Below are 16,880 nucleotides of genomic sequence, written 5' to 3' on the forward strand. Positions count from 1 at the left end.
ACTCACAAAAATAAAATAAAAAATAGAGAGCGTGGGCTTTCAGGTGAAAATTCACGATGAACCCAAAATGCATTTGAAACTTTGCAAGAGAACTGAATTAGTGTTTTATTTCATGGAACTCTGACTGTGGATGCTATGCTAAACAAAGTCCTCTAGAGGGAATTTAAAGAATGTAAAGGGTGTGCATGTGTGCGCCCTTGAAAAACAACACTTTACTAAACATTGTAATAAGTCAAGCCTTTTGTTACCAAACGCATAGTCGTGGTTTTTAATGCACGTTTTATGGACATGATTTCCTTTCTTTCAAATGTAACTTTCAATCGCCTGTCAGTGTGCTGTTAACATGATGTAAAAGCTGCAATCTTATCATCAACTACTGGTCTAATGTTACCCTGTCAAATCTTAGAATTGGTTACATGTCACACAGGCACGTTAAAAGCTGCTACTAGAGTGTCATTAAGCCCAATTGGATGAAGAAAGAAGAGCCAATAAATGGTCCAAAAATATCAAACACACAAACCTCTTTCCAAGTGTCCTTTGCTTAATTTGTTTCATTTTTTGTGTGCATTTGTTGCATCGTGCTTGCAACGCTCTTCTTGGGGGCCTCCTATCCATCATGATGGAAATTATACACCCTAAAGAGCCTCAGAGTGTCGAGTATTTCCTATAAGTGGGTCAAATGCTGGCCACTGTAAAGAATACAAGCTAGGAAAAAATTCCGACTCCTTTAGAGGAATTGCCTACCAGCCCAGCTGTTCATGCTCACACTCATTTGCATGAATAAATCAAGACCGCTGTTCCATTATTCCATCCCAGCGAGGCGGCATCCATGGATGACTGAGAAATGAAATGCCACTGAGACCCGTGATCATCCACGAGGCAGTGCGACACAAACTAAAAGAACCCATGAGAACATTAGCGAGGAGAAATATTGTTCCAAGACTCATATCAAGAGACGTTTTGTCCCAAAGAAGGGGCGTTTTAATCTCCACTACAACCGGTGGTGCATTAAAAATGGTTTTCAAGCTCATTACAGCTACATTGAATAACTTGTAATTTCACTTCAGCTCGATAACATTCTATCAGACACGCCCACAATGTTCTCCCACATCTCAAACAATCTTGTTATTGCTGAAATTGCACTTTAGTACATGATATGCATTGTGCTGCTCTAATTACACGGATTGGTAGCATCACAGTTGAACAGAGAGCACACATTTGCCATAAATACGCTATTAACATTTGATTAGAATATGACTAAATCCTTCAAAAACGGATTGAAAGATGAAGTGCTCCGCTGAAAACTTAATTACTTATTTAATTAGAAATGCATGGTCAAAGATGACAGTAACTTTTCTCAGTTTCTCATCCTTAATCGAACCAAGCCCCAATTGTAAGCAAGAAATAATCTCTTGGATATCCACCAACCATTAATTATGAAATAATAATGGCCTTGTCTCAGTGTATTCAGAAATTACACAACTTGCTCAGTGTGACATCTGGGCCTGTTGAACTGAATACAAAGTGGATACTATACTTGCTATGACTTATTCTGCTGTGTGAATGGCAAGAGTAGAGTACATGAAGTGCTATTTAATTCTGTAAATGTTGCTAATTTAACAATATTCTTGCTAGATATCGTTTGTCAATGTAGTCAATTGTTTATTGACAAATGAATTCACTTACTAATCTGATTTGGTTTTTTTATAGCTCTGTAAAAATGTGTCTGTCAAAATAGTTGCTATACCAATCATTGGTGGAATGTGGGTTTTCATGAGAATCTAGCACATTTACACCCCCTAGCTCTGTTTTATAAAACATTATTGATCCCCATCAGTTTTTCTCCACATTGTGTTTCACGCACCATTTCTTCTAAATTAATGATAGCTGTAGAAACAGAAGCTCGGAGGCTTACCTAAGTTGCCAGTCATCAAATAAGAATTGTGGAAATCCTTCATTCCCAATCCAACGATGTGGATGAATTCCTCGATGACCTGCATGAGCTCCACCGCTCCGGGATAGATCTGCACCAGACAACAAATTATTAAATAAATCTTAGAGAAAGCACCTCATTTTCCACTCTGCTGCTCTGAGTTCGCACATACTGAGTCTGTCTGTGGGGGTAAAAAATGTGGGGAATAAAGTCAAAACAAATCCAAATAAAAATGTGATTAGAAATAAGCCCGCGGTTAATGCTTACTGAAGCAGATGACTGTGCCCCATTGTATGAGGTCTGGCATTTGAACATTATGATTCTAGGTAGGCCTAGAGCATTTTTTTTTTTTTTTTTTAAATGTATTTGTTTTCTGTAACGTTTACCTGACAGGCCGAGCACACCCCATACTGGTCATAGGGTACATACATATATATTTATACACATGGACAGCTAAGTCACGAAATGAACGTGGATGTTTGATGTGGTGCTTTGTGGTCAGCACCAAGGACAGCTCCACAGGCTCAGCCATTGCCACTGGGGGCGCAGTGTAAGCCATTCCCTCCTGGTCAATAAATCATATGCAAGACAATCCCAGAACTGTCCTGGAAGAGATGAAACCACTATCCGGGCTGCTCGTTCATATACTGACAGGTCACTTCTAAGCACAAGGAATGACGAGATTTGAAAGTATTCACAAACATCGACTTCAGCTTTATTTCAGCAAATGTGTGAGGATAAAATGAGGCTCTCAAGTAATTTAAAAAAGGCCTTTAAGTGGCATTTAGCAATTAGCACCTCATTCTGAGTTTATATGGGGAAAGCACCTAAGGCAGAGCTATGTATGTGTAAGTGTGTGTGTGCTTATGTGAGTGAGGTGCCACAAGTGGATCTGCCAGTTGAGATCCTCTAAGAGAGTCAAATCAGTAGCGGGAGTTGGGGTGGGCGTGGTAAAAAGAAAAGCACATTGCATTGCCCCTTCCGGCATGTTTGACGCACAGCTCAGTCGTACGTATTTCACTAGTCTCCATGGCAACTGTAAAGATGTGAAGGCAGCACAGGGAAATGGCTGCAATAGAGTATCTTTAGACAAAGCTCTTGCTTCCCTCGCCATGGTAACAGTGACAGGAGGTGAATATATAGTGATCCAAAGTAAGGTGATTTATTTTATTTTTTTGCATCTTTAACGTATAGTGTGTGGGCGTTGTATAAACTGAGTGACATGCACTCATTAAGGCAACACAAGGCAGCAAGTGCGGAAAAATGATAACTCTGAGTTCTGGCATTGTCTGTCGAAAGCAAAATAGAGTGTGAATGTTAACTTGGTGGAAATGAAGCAAAAATTCCTTTTTTTCTGCATTTCCTGAAATCTGTTCAGTACGTTCTCTGATACATTTTGCTTCACTGAGTTTCAGTGAGAGAAACAAGCAAATTATAGGCCCTGTCAAACTACAGCTACTATGAATAGGTATTTAAATGCAGTCTATACAAGCAACTGCTGTCAACACCAAAGTGATGTAACTGGATTTCAGTTTGTGTCAGTGTCAGTGTTACCTCATTCAGGTGGATCTGGCAGCGGCATCAGAGCAGATGCCCTCTCCAGACTTGCATCAATCACAGATGGCATCTTTTGTCTAGGTTGTGTATGTTTTCGGGAGTTTCAGCTTACCGACACAAGCCGCTGCATTAAAAAGACGGCATCTCCCAAAGCTCTGACTTGGTGCAACAGAAGATTTAGCCAGGAGCTCCTATTCATAGATAAACGACGTTGCGAGGGAGCGTATTGTTTTCAGCTGAGCATCGTTACTGCAGTGCTGCAGCCCTTAAATATGCATCCTGTGATTTTCCCAAAAACTGCCAATTTCTCTAGCTTGCCAGAGAGAGAGAGAGGCATGCGAGTGGAAGACTGACTTTTAGCTGCTGCACTATAATCAATAAAACATAAAGCCCGAAGTGCAACAGAGTGCTATAAATTCATCTTAAGTAATGGTCTAATCACCCTAATTGCCATGATTTGTATCTGCTATGTGGAACAATGTGCAGAATGAAAGAGCCCTGCAGTGCATTTTATGGTTGGACAAGTCTCTGTGGCGGTGTTGCTGCCACCAAGTGGTGATCTGCGGAAGTAACCATCAAAATGAGGCCACATGCACTATCTGAGGACACTTGCTAAATGACCCCTGTGATTCAGAGCGTTATCTAAGCACAAACCTGACTTTTATTTAAGTCTATGGGTGACATGGCACAACATTGCGTGAGTTTTTAAGTGCACAACACTCATGCTGACCTGAATTATTCACTGCAACATGCCTACCTTCTGTGCATCCTCCCATTTCTCCTTGTTGTCCTCCTCCAAGAGATTACTGATGATTTGAAAGAAATTCTGTGGAAATATGACAGGAAATATGATTAACTCTATCACACACGTGAATTCTCTCAGCTGCTTAAAATGAGCAGCATCTCATTCTATGCATCACTATGAGGTCATAAGTCTGTGCGATGGCATATCAGGGGCAACACAGTCTCCTTGAACGCACCCCTGAAGCTTGCTGCAAAAATATTGAACGCTGGAGGAAATAAGCACAAGCTGCCACCATGGGGGGGAAAAGCAGATGAAAGGGAATGTTTGAGCAGCTGTGTGCATTGTCTTGTTCAGCGGGAGAGAGTCGGGAATGCTTGGGGTGCATGCCTGCGGTCGTAATAGGACCTCGGTCTGATCCTTAGTCTTGTGATTTCGTCTGGTCCACGGTGTGCCTGAGGGAGAGTCTCTCTCTCTCTCTCTCTCTCTCTCTCTCTCTCTTTCTCTCTCTCTCTCTGTCTCTCTCTCTCTCTCTGTCTCTCTCTCTCTCTCTCTCTCTCTCTCTCTCTCTCTCTCCATCTCTTGACACAGGCTATCTTGTTTTCTACTTGAATGCTTATGCTCCCTCTGGTGGTAATGTGCCCACTTTAACACTGCATTAGTGCAGAGACGCGTCGTGGGGGGGGGGAGGTCGAGGTGGAGTGGGGGTGGGGGCTGCTGACTATCTGACTGCACTGTTGCCGGCCCACACACCCCAAAGAGCTCCGGTAATAACCATGGACACAATACTTTTCTCATTTCACAGATTTTTTTTATGGTGAGAAAATGGCTGAATGGGCTCAAGGTCGCCCGTCGACACATTCGACACATGGTCGACACATTCCCGTAGATTATTAGAGACGTTCATGGAGACTACATGGGACCACTGAGAGTTTCGAACATTACTGTTATATCTATTATTCATTTTTCACATGCCTTGAAAATTGTCAGCAAATGTCATGTTATATAAAAGATGCCAAGTTCTTTTTTTTTGAGTCCGTTACATAGTATGTATCTATGGCAGATGAATTTTCCTTCCCATGTTATCTTTCTGACAAGCAAAAAGGATGCAACAACATACATTGCCAATATTTAGAATTCATAAGTCATACAAAATGGCCAGAAAGTATAATTGTCTGGATGTAGTAATCATTCTATGATTCATTCATTTCTTCAAAATGAAGCATGGTGGTGCCAGTCTCATGCATTGGAGTTGTTTTTCTTCAGCGGGAACTAGGGTGGAGTGAATTATGAACACTTCCTTCTGTCTAACATCTGAGGGGTGTACACAGGAGATGTCCTCACAATCTGACAGATTTGGAGCGTTTTTGCAAAGGGGAAATATTGCTACATTAAGAGTGCCGTGATAAAAGCCAACGGTGCTGCAACAAAATATTTGCTTGAGGGTGAGTTTATTTATGCATCCAGATTATTGTATTTGAACAAGGGTGTGTAGACTTTTTATATCCATTCTTTGGGGTAATCTTATAATGACAAAAAAACAATCGTGCCTACAGAGTGCTAACAATTCTTTATTTTGATTAACACTGTCAGGGAGGTATTTGTTTAATCAAATGATTATTTCTGTGTTTGTAGAACTGCACTGCATCATACGTTGAGCTGGATTTATTATTTTTATCTAATCATATTTTACGCCGACCACAAATTTGTAGTTGTTAAATGCTTGATATGGGCATGATTGATTAATCGATTTATCGATAGGATATAGTATCTGAATTCATTATTAATTGCATCTTATACAGTTGAAGCAAAACAGAGCACACAATTGCTTAAGTGGTCATGTGGTTTCTCTTGAGTTTCTAGTCTGCGGTTTGAAATAGAAAACAAGTGTAATGGGCAGACAGATTATAAAGACAGAGTCTCCATTTCTGATGAATTAATTGATCATGATTTTCCCCATCCTTGATGAAGGCAATTTGGTAATATGATGGGAATTGGCCTAAAATCAAACCAACCAACAATTGTCTCTTTTGAGTTCTATTTTGGTGAGTGGGACCTGCAGACAGTGAGTAAATCACACGCGTATGCTGGAGTGAGCAGAGATCCCGAGGCCCGACAAGGGTGTCTTTGAAAGTGACACGGCTCTGAGCACATAAATTATCTTATTGAAGATGCAGGTGGAGGTTTAGCTATAATCTCTATCATTGACATAAAGAGGATCAGGACTGCAGTCAAGCCCAACATGATGAGATGAAACAGCTTAGGCTGTGGAGGAGACTTCTTAATACAATAGAGCCACAGGCTTGTTTGTTAGCCATTGTGCTGCCTCAGACATTTCTCTAATATACGACAGTGTTGGCAGGGTAGATCACTTTCTACGTATTTTCTAGTCCCACATATGTACCACCACTAGATTTTTTGTATTGATGTGCTTTTTCATTGCAGTCACTTGGTCTTCATAAATTACACTGAAAATAAATTTGCAGGAATACAACATTGTCAAATTACACTGGTGAACAGAATTTTACATTTATAATCAAATGTGCAAGTAAACTAGATTTTTGTCTTGCGCTGATTCTACTCGTTAATTTACCTGCACGTCATCAGAAGACGGCTCATAGCTGGCCCTCTTGAAGGTTTCCGTCACATTGCGGAGGATCTCCACAGAAGAAAGCAGGTCGCCGGCATAGAAGTTTTTCCTCTGGGTAAGGTCCAGCAGGTTTTTGGTCACCTGGGACATGCCATCCCCTGCCAGCATCCTCTGTCCCTTCGCAAGGTGGCCCTGAACCTCCAAAAACAGGAGAGAAAAGAACTTGGGGCATCGGCGTCCTTCACATTTTCAACAGACAGCTTCACATTGGAGGAAATGGAGTGAATGAAATATGAAAAGAAAGCTTATTTTCTCAGAGGCCCTTTATATGACACTTAATATTTGAGTCAGACTCGATTGCATTGTACTTCGCAAATGTCTGAAATGAGCCAATGTGAGTAAAAGGAGCTAACTGAAGCAGAAGATACACGTTTAGGGAGGAATTGCAAATGAAAAATTATGCTCAGTCTATAAAATATAAATTGGTAGTGGTATAGCAATACGGTACATTTAAAAAAAAACGTGACAATATTACGACTGCATGTTGTGTGAGTGATAGGATTTTAAATAATTACAATAACAATTTGCGTTGAGAAATATAGTTGATATAGTTTAATAGTATTTTAAATTAAAATTCAATTAAAACAAAAGTCATGAAGGAGGCATAAAAGCTCCCATTTGTTTTTGCTCCATCAGAACGTAATATATTGGAGACTGTTATGCCAAAAATTAAAATGACTTCACATAAAAGACGAGGCGTCGTAATTTAAAAGTGGGCATGTTTTTGAGTGACTTGTAAAAGTTATTTTTAATCAATGGAATTGCAAAGACTACCCCATAACTCCTTTGAAGTGACGGCACAATCTAATGTTTCTGTAGCCCCCCCCAAAAAAAACAGCATTACAATGCAACATTTCCGCCATATTTGGATGACTTGACTCTGTTTTTGTTCTTGGTTCCAACGTAATTGTAGCTCAGCTATTTACATCTGGGTGATTTAAGTCCAATACAGCAATAAAGCACGAGGGAAATGTGAGAAAATGAAGACAATTTATTACAGAACCAGCAATGGCAAAATGTTTACCACTCTATTGAAAGAACGATGTTTAGCCTCAGTGCAACGAGAAAGGATGATTGGTGGGGCGAAAGCGCTCGGGGTGGGTGGGTTACATTTTGATACATTGGGGGCAGAGGATGTGGGAGGGAGCTGACTTTGCACCTACTGATTGCTGCAAGTATCTGAATTCATTTGTTATGCATCGTGCATAGCTGGGCTGCTCCCAGAAGGCCATGCCGCGGTGATCCAAAGAGCAGCGTCGACTGGTCGTGCCTGTGAGATAGAGTGTGCGAGGAAAGGCGACAGATTTGGAGAAGAGGAAACAGTGGGTGGGAGATAAGACGGGAGATGAGGATGCGGCCGCAGAGAGTTTAGGGGTGGGATTAAGACCAAAGGAGAGTTGAATGACAGAAGGGTGCGGCGATGTCAGGGGGGAGTTGGAAACAGGAAATGAAGGAAAGAGAAGAGAAAAGGCCAGACATATTAGTTCTTTTCATAAGATATTTAACAATCCCCTTTTGTCCAGTTCTGCAGCTCATCATTCACAATCAAAATTTGATGCTGCATATTCAATTATGCAGTGCATTTGAGAGTGCTTTTTAAATGTATTAGCAGTAAAACCATAGTCCCGTGACTTGTAATATATGCATTGTGTCTTGTGTGATTAGTGCAACATGCAAAGTTGAGATTAGTTTATTCAAGCATGCAGCACTACTGCTGCGGTGGTTGTCAGGCGATGGAACAGCAAGCTAGAAATAGCAGAACCACCCAATATCCACCCACACGGCCATGCGCATCCTACATAGACGCTCCAACATCACACCTTCCCAGCTGTCGACCTGCTGGAGTGCACTTCACAGATCACCCGGTCGCTCGACATTCCGAGGAAAACTCCCACAGTAAAAAAAAAAAAAAAAGAAACATTTCCCCTGGCGTCCTTTCCTCGCTTAAACCTTTGCTACTGCTTGTTCTCGTTCGTTTTCACTTTTCCACATGCCAACACACACGCTGCGAGAGAGGCCTCAAAGCCACCCCTCCGATACACCTACCCTCTCCGCAGCTAGTAGTCTTCTCGTCTCACACGCACTTAGGCTACACAAAAACATTGCCCCAACAGCACAGAGCGAAGACATGTGTTCCGCTCTGCACACTAACTGCAACCACAATCACGACCAAATTCTAGAATCACAGCACACTAGGATGTTGAATCCAACTTGAAGAAAATTTGTATGGAAATTTACCAAAATCGACAGGTTCTATGAGAATGCTCCTTATAATCATGTGTAGTCCAAAAAATATTTTTCATTACTTTTATTCATCCATGTAGAGGTCATTTTTGGTCATGGTTTTAATCTGCACTAATTTCATATTTTGTAAAGATGCAGAGTTCATTTTTCAAGATGGAAGTACATATGAGCTTTTGGTACATTATCCTGTGAAGAGTTTAATAGCTTGAAGTTATCTTGCAGTAATTGCTCTCTCCTTTAGATGAGTGACATCAGACTTAATTGATAATTCAAGCTGCAGATAGGGACAGCAATTGATACAAATGGAAAGCTTTTTGAACTTTGCTTTGGAGCATAATCATCGAAAAGTATGTGTGACAATATAAATTATTAGCACGTCATATAAAATAAATTGTATTATGCAAATGAGCAAACTGATACCAGTGTAATTCTATAACATTCAGTTGATAAAATTTGAGGGGAACAATTAGTGCAGTGGTTCACATGCTCAGCTCACGTGCACCATTAAAAAATAAAATGAAAAACTAAATGGATATCTGTATGGCCAAATTTTGTTTTTTCTTTAATATTTTGGAAAAACCTGCCCCAAGCTACCCCTCTGTACCTCCAACTGCGGGGTTTTTTTTTTTTTCCTTTTTTTCGTCCGTGGATGTCTGTCAATGTCAAGGCTAGGACGGATCCTTCCGAGCATTCTTGGTACACTGATTGGAACCTTTTCTAAAAAGATTTATATCAAATGTCAAGGCGCTCTGGAGGCGTCACAGTCAGTGGCAAATGACCAAATCAGCTGCCAAAAGTAGACTCCCCCACCCTCCCAGCAAGATGCCATTCATTGATCAGCTAATCATCTCTGAAACATTGCTGCCAAAAGTGCCGTCCAATCTCTCAGCGACAATGTGTGCTCACATCTCAGGGTGTCATTATCTAAGGGGGGAAAAATTCCTATTGGACCAAGAATCACTAATCCACCAATGCTGAACAATCCGTATTTTTTTTTTGGTCTTATTTGAATGAGTAACCCTGACAAGCTGGACGATAGCGTTGGACTTGATCGTTCACTTCCCCAATGCATATGGACTGTAATGGTAAAGTTCTCAATCTCGACCTGAATTTTCATGTTAATAAATGAGATTTGACCTTTGATCTTTTCCAGTAAGGCCTTAGAACTCAAACTTAAAATATATATTTTTGTTTTAAGTTGATGAGCAAATAAAAAAATCCATTACATTCCACTTGCATCGGGGACAAATGAGCCACTGTTCCACCAGATTCTGATAGAGCGTTTCTTTTGTGCGGCACAAATAAGTGTCAATCGAAGAGGGTTGTAAAACGTAATCTAATTGATCTATCTTGGAATAAAAATGCAGATAGGATGGGACGAGATTTTGTTTCTTGTTGTTTCAGTCAGCTCAATAGATTGTTACAGGCAGAGAGAAGTCCTTCAACTTTGTATTTGTGTGTGCCTTCACAATAAAGACTCTTTGTTGCCTTCAACACAACAGCCTTGTCATTATGAGACTGCTGCTGAGTGTAGAAACTGACAGTGTGGGTTGACAAACAAACGGCGTTCCACAATGTTTTGTCTTACAATTTTGGTAATGGTTCAACTTTGGCAGAAATCTGAATTCTACCGAGTACTTTTCTAGTTTAGAAATCTAAAAAAAAAACAACAACTTTCATCTCCACTCAGCTTCATGCTTGCGCTTGTGTTTTAGTCTGATGAGTTCTACTTTAATTATTCGTCAGCTTTGTTTCTGTCATCCTGCCTGTGTTTCTATTCCGACTGAGATTTAGCCTGCGTAGTTCTGCCTTGTCAAAATCCAATTTACATTCTACATGGCTGCAGCTGAGCCCGCGCGCTTGGGTCCACCTGTCTTTCCACATTGCGGCATTATCCACATTTGCGGAAATTCTACCCGCCTGCAACTACCCGACTCCATCGTTCCGCCTCTGGTGGCAGTTGTCACCGGTGATGGGTGAATCGTCGCTTACGCCCCAGCACCGGCTGCCGTTTCTATGATGACCTTGATGATGACAGCAGTGTAAGCGTTGATGCCCCAAACACTTTTTGGACACGTCACCAGAGCTGTCTGGCTGCATTTATGTCTTAAATTGAGTTGCGTTGCTTGTGCTGATCAATATTTCATCCTTGTTAAGTTGGTCCCAGCAGCCCAAATATCCTGGAGAGAAGAAAAAGACCTAATCATGGTCTCCTTGCACATCAGGTCCTCTGAGTTTCACCTCAATTTGAATACAAAACAAAAGGTTTGGAGGTTCTAGTCCATTCAGTGTCTCAGAACGTAGCCTGCTGAGACTTTTGCTGCGATTAATTACTTTACAAACAAACTTGACCTGACCTGATCTATTCTCCATTACAGTCTTTTTCCAGTGCTAAGTGCCAGTGTAGTTAAAATATGAACTATGTCTGCTCTTTTTTATTTTACCCTTTTATCATTGCATCAGGCCGTCCATTATGCGAGCATCTAAGGTCAGAAGATCTGGCACCCAAGTGCTATTATACTCACAAAACTCCTGTGTATTCACCTTCTGTACTGTCCTTCTGTACTAACAGACTGAGCAACTGGCTGATTCCCTGGAAATGATAGAATGTCCTGACATAACAAGGCTTACGACTGGCTGACATTACTGAAGTGGGGCTTTTATTCAAGATAACAAAAATGACAGTACTGAACTTGACTTATCGAGATAAAATATCCTTCAGATGATTCTATATTATATACTACATGAAATTCATCAGTGGCACTCGAATTTAAGTGGAGGAAGAGCACTCAGTGCCAAGTCTAAAATATTTTTCACCCAAGACACCAATGAGTTAATTGATAAAAAAGAAGTGCAATTTCATTTGGAATATTATTATCATCATCATGACTTGTGCATACACATACACATATTGCATATATTCTTATATCACATCTTGTTGTGTGAGCAAATTATGAAATGTGCATCAATTAAATAAATGTATTCCAGATATTTTGACCATTTTCATTGTGTTCGATGTAAAACATGTTAAGATATGGCGTGAAAAAAAAGACTATATTAGTGATAGCAATAACTGATAGTTAAACTTTCCAAATATATATATATATAGTATATATATATATATATATATACGTATATATTCATTAAATTTGTATAGCGCTTTTCAAAAACCCAAAGACGCAAATGCTGCAAAAACTTTTGTCTCCTTGAAAAACATATGTAAGGTGAAGTAATAGTAAAAGTAACCATCCATGCAAGGATAAAATGTAAATGTATCATTTTTTTCAGACATTTATCTTATGGTTTTATATTGTTTATGCAACATGCAACAAAAACATGCCTTGTCTTCCCCTTTACAAAACAAAGCAGTCTGACTGCTCATGGTCCTTCTGCCAAATGTCTAAAAACACATCAGAGAATTTTTTTGATAACAAATGTGCAATGAGTCACAGCCCCGTGCAAATCTGACAGGTGCTGCCAAGAGTTACGTTGCGTGTTGAATTGGGATGAAAGGATAAGGGCATTGTGCCTGGATTTGGCGGCGGAATTCTGGCACCAGATTTAGTGTCACAAGGTTTTGTAGATTTCACGAAAAAATAGGCAAGGAACTTGTAGAACAATAACGCCTGCCATGTAGTTTAAAGATTGCTGCGGTAAGTCAATATACTCTTCTTGAATCACTTTTTCCTTGTATATTTCTTTTATTTTTCCTTGATCAAGCACACAAGCAAAAATAACTCCCCAATGCACATGCTAAGACGTTTAAATAAATTACCAATGACAAATAATTGTTTGTCCTCACCTGTTGCATTGGGTGGACATCTATTAAAAGCCAGTTCCCCAGAAGGTGTTCGTCTCCACAACATCGACACAGCATAATCCTCAGGACAAATCTCATACGGTGCTGAAATTCAAAATGAAAGTATTGTACGGTACTGCGCTATTCATTTGTATTTCCTAAATGCGGCAATCATTTCTTCGCAGTACATTGAAAAGCAATACTAGCAATACGAATCTGTGTGAACACATAATAGCGACATTCATTGTTCAACATGTTGATTCACAAAATACAAAATCAGTGGTGTGAGCTCGAAGATGGATCTATTTTACCAAGAGCTTCTTAACAATGTCAATGTACAGTAAGACAATCTAGCAAACAGCCACAACTAATCAATACCAACTGGAATTTGTGCATCAAGGATCAATATGTTTGTTTTTGCTTTTAGCTCAGCAAAACAGGATGAGTGGTTCTTTTTTGGGGGGCACTATCTCCCCTTGATGTAGAAATTTGTTTTGCGTCAACGGAGGATGTATGTTTGTGGTAATATAATTCATCTCTCAATACCTAAACAGCTGATCGATTGTGTAATACCATATATTGTGCCTCACCTGGGCACCGTTGGTCACTGCACTTCCGGACTTCTTCTCTGTTGCCGTCACACTGATGCCCACTCGTCGCTGCCCCCTGACATACTCGAGTTCGTCTCTGCCATCCTCCGTCACATGACTTTGAGCAGCCGCTCCATGGACCCCATGGGTTCCACTGGCCGTTAGCTGGAACACAGTCATCTTGTTAGGCTCAATCAGAAACATCCAATTTGACAAAGATTTACTTCCACAGTTTGCTTATCTCAGACTTAGTATGCTAGTAATAGTCCAAAATTGAACAAAATAACTTAGAGCACTAAGCAGCATGTGTGTTTTATGTCTGCAAAAGCTTCTCTGCAAATGCTGATTATTTCCCTCATGCTGCCAACGTTAAAGCTTAATAATTTCAAAGTTGCCATAACCAGCAGCAGGTTTTATGCCCTTGTAATGAAGACTATTAAACTGAGCATTAGACAAAACAATGCTACCCTTCAGCAATATGGTAATTCCCATAGCCTGCTCTTAAGAAGCAGCAAACACATGCATTGTCCTGCAACTAACCGCCTACTCTATTGCCCACACATAGAAACCAGAAACTACCAAGTCAGACTGGCCAAAACTATCCAGATGTTTGTTTTGTAGCAAATCGTTTATTATCGGAGACTCGGCACTGTCCTTCATTCCCTCTACCCACACCTTAATTTATTGGTTTGTTTAGCAGTGCGTAATAACTCGCCAGCCACCATCAATTTGATGTGCATAGTCAGTTTTAATCCGCAAGCGTTTGATCGCTCACCTTGTGATACATTTGAATTGCTAAATTGGCTGAGCTCATTAAAGACAAAAAAATCGCATAATGTATCATCACAGTGTGAAGCCAACAACAACATTGCCAAGTTCATTATCACACAAATTGGTGGAAAAAATGAATACAAACACCCTCAAAAGTCTTTGTTACTTTTAGTGCTTCGGTTTGATAATATAGCTGCGAAACATTTCGGCAGACTTTCACAATGAAAGAAGAATAAGTAAGGGAATAAATCTGTGCTCTCTCAGGCTGCAGTGGCAAAAATTGCATCAGGAGATTATGTGAAGGCCTTGGTGTGATGAGACAAGGCTTGATGGCGGCCACTAAGCTGACATCTCTGAGCCTCTAATGCATCAATGGTGTTGACAGACAGGGTGGACGCCTAACCCGGAATTCTATGAAAGGCATACAGCATTTCTAACTGGATTTTACAAATCCAATTGATAGAGCATGGTCTTGAACATTATTGCTATTTTCTTGATTCTTTCGCTAGAAAGCTTTAAAAAAAAAAAAAAAAACGCAGCTAAAAGAATCTTGGGTTCCTGCTAGAAAGAATGATTGCGATAATTGTAATGCAAAATGGGCTTCCATTCATCCCTTCACATTTATGAACTAAGAGCCTCTTTTTATTTATTTTATTTTATTTTATTTTTTTACCTGTGCAGTCAGGATTATGGCACTCTCTGCTTTCTGCCCAGTGACCGCGACACTCCGATCCCCCATGTGCGGCCGCCGAGCACTGCCTGGTCCTCTGCTGAGTGCCGTTGGCACAGGTCACTGAGCAATCGCTCCAAGAGCTCCACTCCTGCCACTGTCCATCCACTGAGGCACCAGCCACAACACAATACCGCATGTCGCAAGTGATGGAAGGAAAATTAATAATAGATAAAAAGGGCAGACAGAAATGGAAGGAGATTTAGAATAAAATCCAGAGGGATAGAAATGTATTAGGCAATGTAAGTACTTCCAAAGGACTAGACCACAGATTTACTTTGATATGATGACTGTCAAGGTGTTCAAGACTATTTAATGCTGTCCATACGGAGGACAAGATCAACTCCCAACAGGGCATAGGCAAGAATTATTGTGAAGTCAAAAATAATGATCAGCACTAATATGACTTTGATGCCAGCAGAATATTATTGACGATTCACAGGGTGCGGAAAGTACTACAGTAGAAGCTTAAATGCACCGCAAACCCTGGATTGATTCAGCTTTGTTCTCATGATTGATTGCAGCACGATTATATGCATAAAAGCTCAACTGCTTCTATTTTTAGCACGTTTTACTCTTTGCTAATTGTAATTGCATAGATGATTTTACCCAGACAATTCCACCAAAAACAGATTGACTGGCTTAAGCGATTTAATAGGTTGCTCAGTCAAATAAGCTATTTTGTCTACCTTGTTTATTGTAATAAGTTTATTCATTGACGTATACGTCGATGTTATGGTAACACATAATACCGTCATTGTAAAACTACTTTAAGTATAAAAAGTGTGTGGTGAAGTAACAAAACTGTGTGGACTGAAAAAGCTGAGGCAACCCTAATTTGATTCAAAACTTCAAAAATGATGCTCAAGAGTGCCATTTTCTAACGTTTGTCGAGTTATCTAGCAGATAGACGATACCTGGGCAAAGGGCTATGTTGCAAAGCTTAGTCTGTGTCTCAGGTCCGTCGCAGGCCCGGCCTCCGTGCTGTGGGGGCGCACACATCCTAGTCCTAGTGCGGTGACCTCGGCCACACGTGAATGAGCACAGACTCCACGGCGACCACTCCTCCCATACACCGTGCACTGCGGGCACAGAGAAGGTGTCAGGCCCGATCAATATCCCCTTCGTCATGCCATTGCTTTAACGAACAATAATAAACTGCGCAAAGCCATAAAAAGAAATAAAATCAATCAAATGTAATTAGCTGTTATTAAGATAGTAGATGAAACAATGAACAGATGGACAACGCGGGGTTTAATTCACAAAGCCTCGGGCATAAGCGTCCGTCAATTAAGTATATTTGGCAATCATTATTTAACTTTTCAGGGTGAAGACTAATTAACGAAGCGGCACATAGACGAGAGAGATCACTGTTCCAGGTTGGTTTGAAGAGACTTCTTAAGTAAAGATGTAGTTGGCGTGTGGCAGGACAGCTTAATTTTTCAGTTTGCTAATTCTTGCTTAGTTGACTGCAAAAGATTTGGCTGATTGGGAACGACAATGGTCTCTGCAAATTTGTCACTGCAATAACGTATCAATAAATATTATGCAACAGAAAGACTGTAACTCTGGTCCCTTACTTTTGATATAAGTCATGTGCTATAAATAATCTTTAATATGTATCAGATTTCATGCAATCAGTATTAAGGTAGGTTTCGACATCAGGCGTGCAAACGATGCAAGAAATGCTCCCAAGGTAGGCAATTATTTCGTCTTTAAGATCAGCGTAAGTCCCAGATGATGCTATTTTATTTTTGCATCCTCAAGATGCACTACTGCAACAATTATTCCTCAATATTTTAAGAAAAGAATCAGTAAAACAGCAATTGTTAGTGAGTGAGCACACACTTTCTTTTCATTTTTC

General features: G+C 40.3%; 1 protein-coding gene across 8 annotated transcripts in view; it reads right to left on the minus strand.

Annotated features, from left to right (window-relative positions):
* Positions 1-16,880, minus strand: part of adgrb3 (adhesion G protein-coupled receptor B3) — an 85,954-nt gene that overhangs the window by 30,439 nt on the left and 38,635 nt on the right. For 7 of the 8 annotated variants that reach the window (XM_088384793.1, XM_088384792.1, XM_088384791.1 and 4 more), the window contains 8 exons: positions 15,934-16,098; positions 14,960-15,124; positions 13,516-13,680; positions 12,929-13,030; positions 8,046-8,152; positions 6,826-7,020; positions 4,248-4,316; positions 1,916-2,024 (listed from right to left, as the gene is read on the minus strand). In XM_088384793.1, the coding sequence (XP_088240919.1) occupies positions 1,916-2,024; positions 4,248-4,316; positions 6,826-7,020; positions 8,046-8,152; positions 12,929-13,030; positions 13,516-13,680; positions 14,960-15,124; positions 15,934-16,098 (1,077 nt within the window). The remainder of the gene's footprint in view (positions 1-1,915; positions 2,025-4,247; positions 4,317-6,825; positions 7,021-8,045; positions 8,153-12,928; positions 13,031-13,515; positions 13,681-14,959; positions 15,125-15,933; positions 16,099-16,880) is intronic. The other variant, XM_088384789.1, reaches the window with a different exon arrangement.

The sequence above is a fragment of the Syngnathus floridae genome, chromosome 9 (assembly GCF_059516105.1).
Source record: "Syngnathus floridae isolate MCC-2025c chromosome 9, RoL_Sflo_1.0, whole genome shotgun sequence".
In the NCBI taxonomy this organism is placed as follows: domain Eukaryota; kingdom Metazoa; phylum Chordata; class Actinopteri; order Syngnathiformes; family Syngnathidae; genus Syngnathus; species Syngnathus floridae.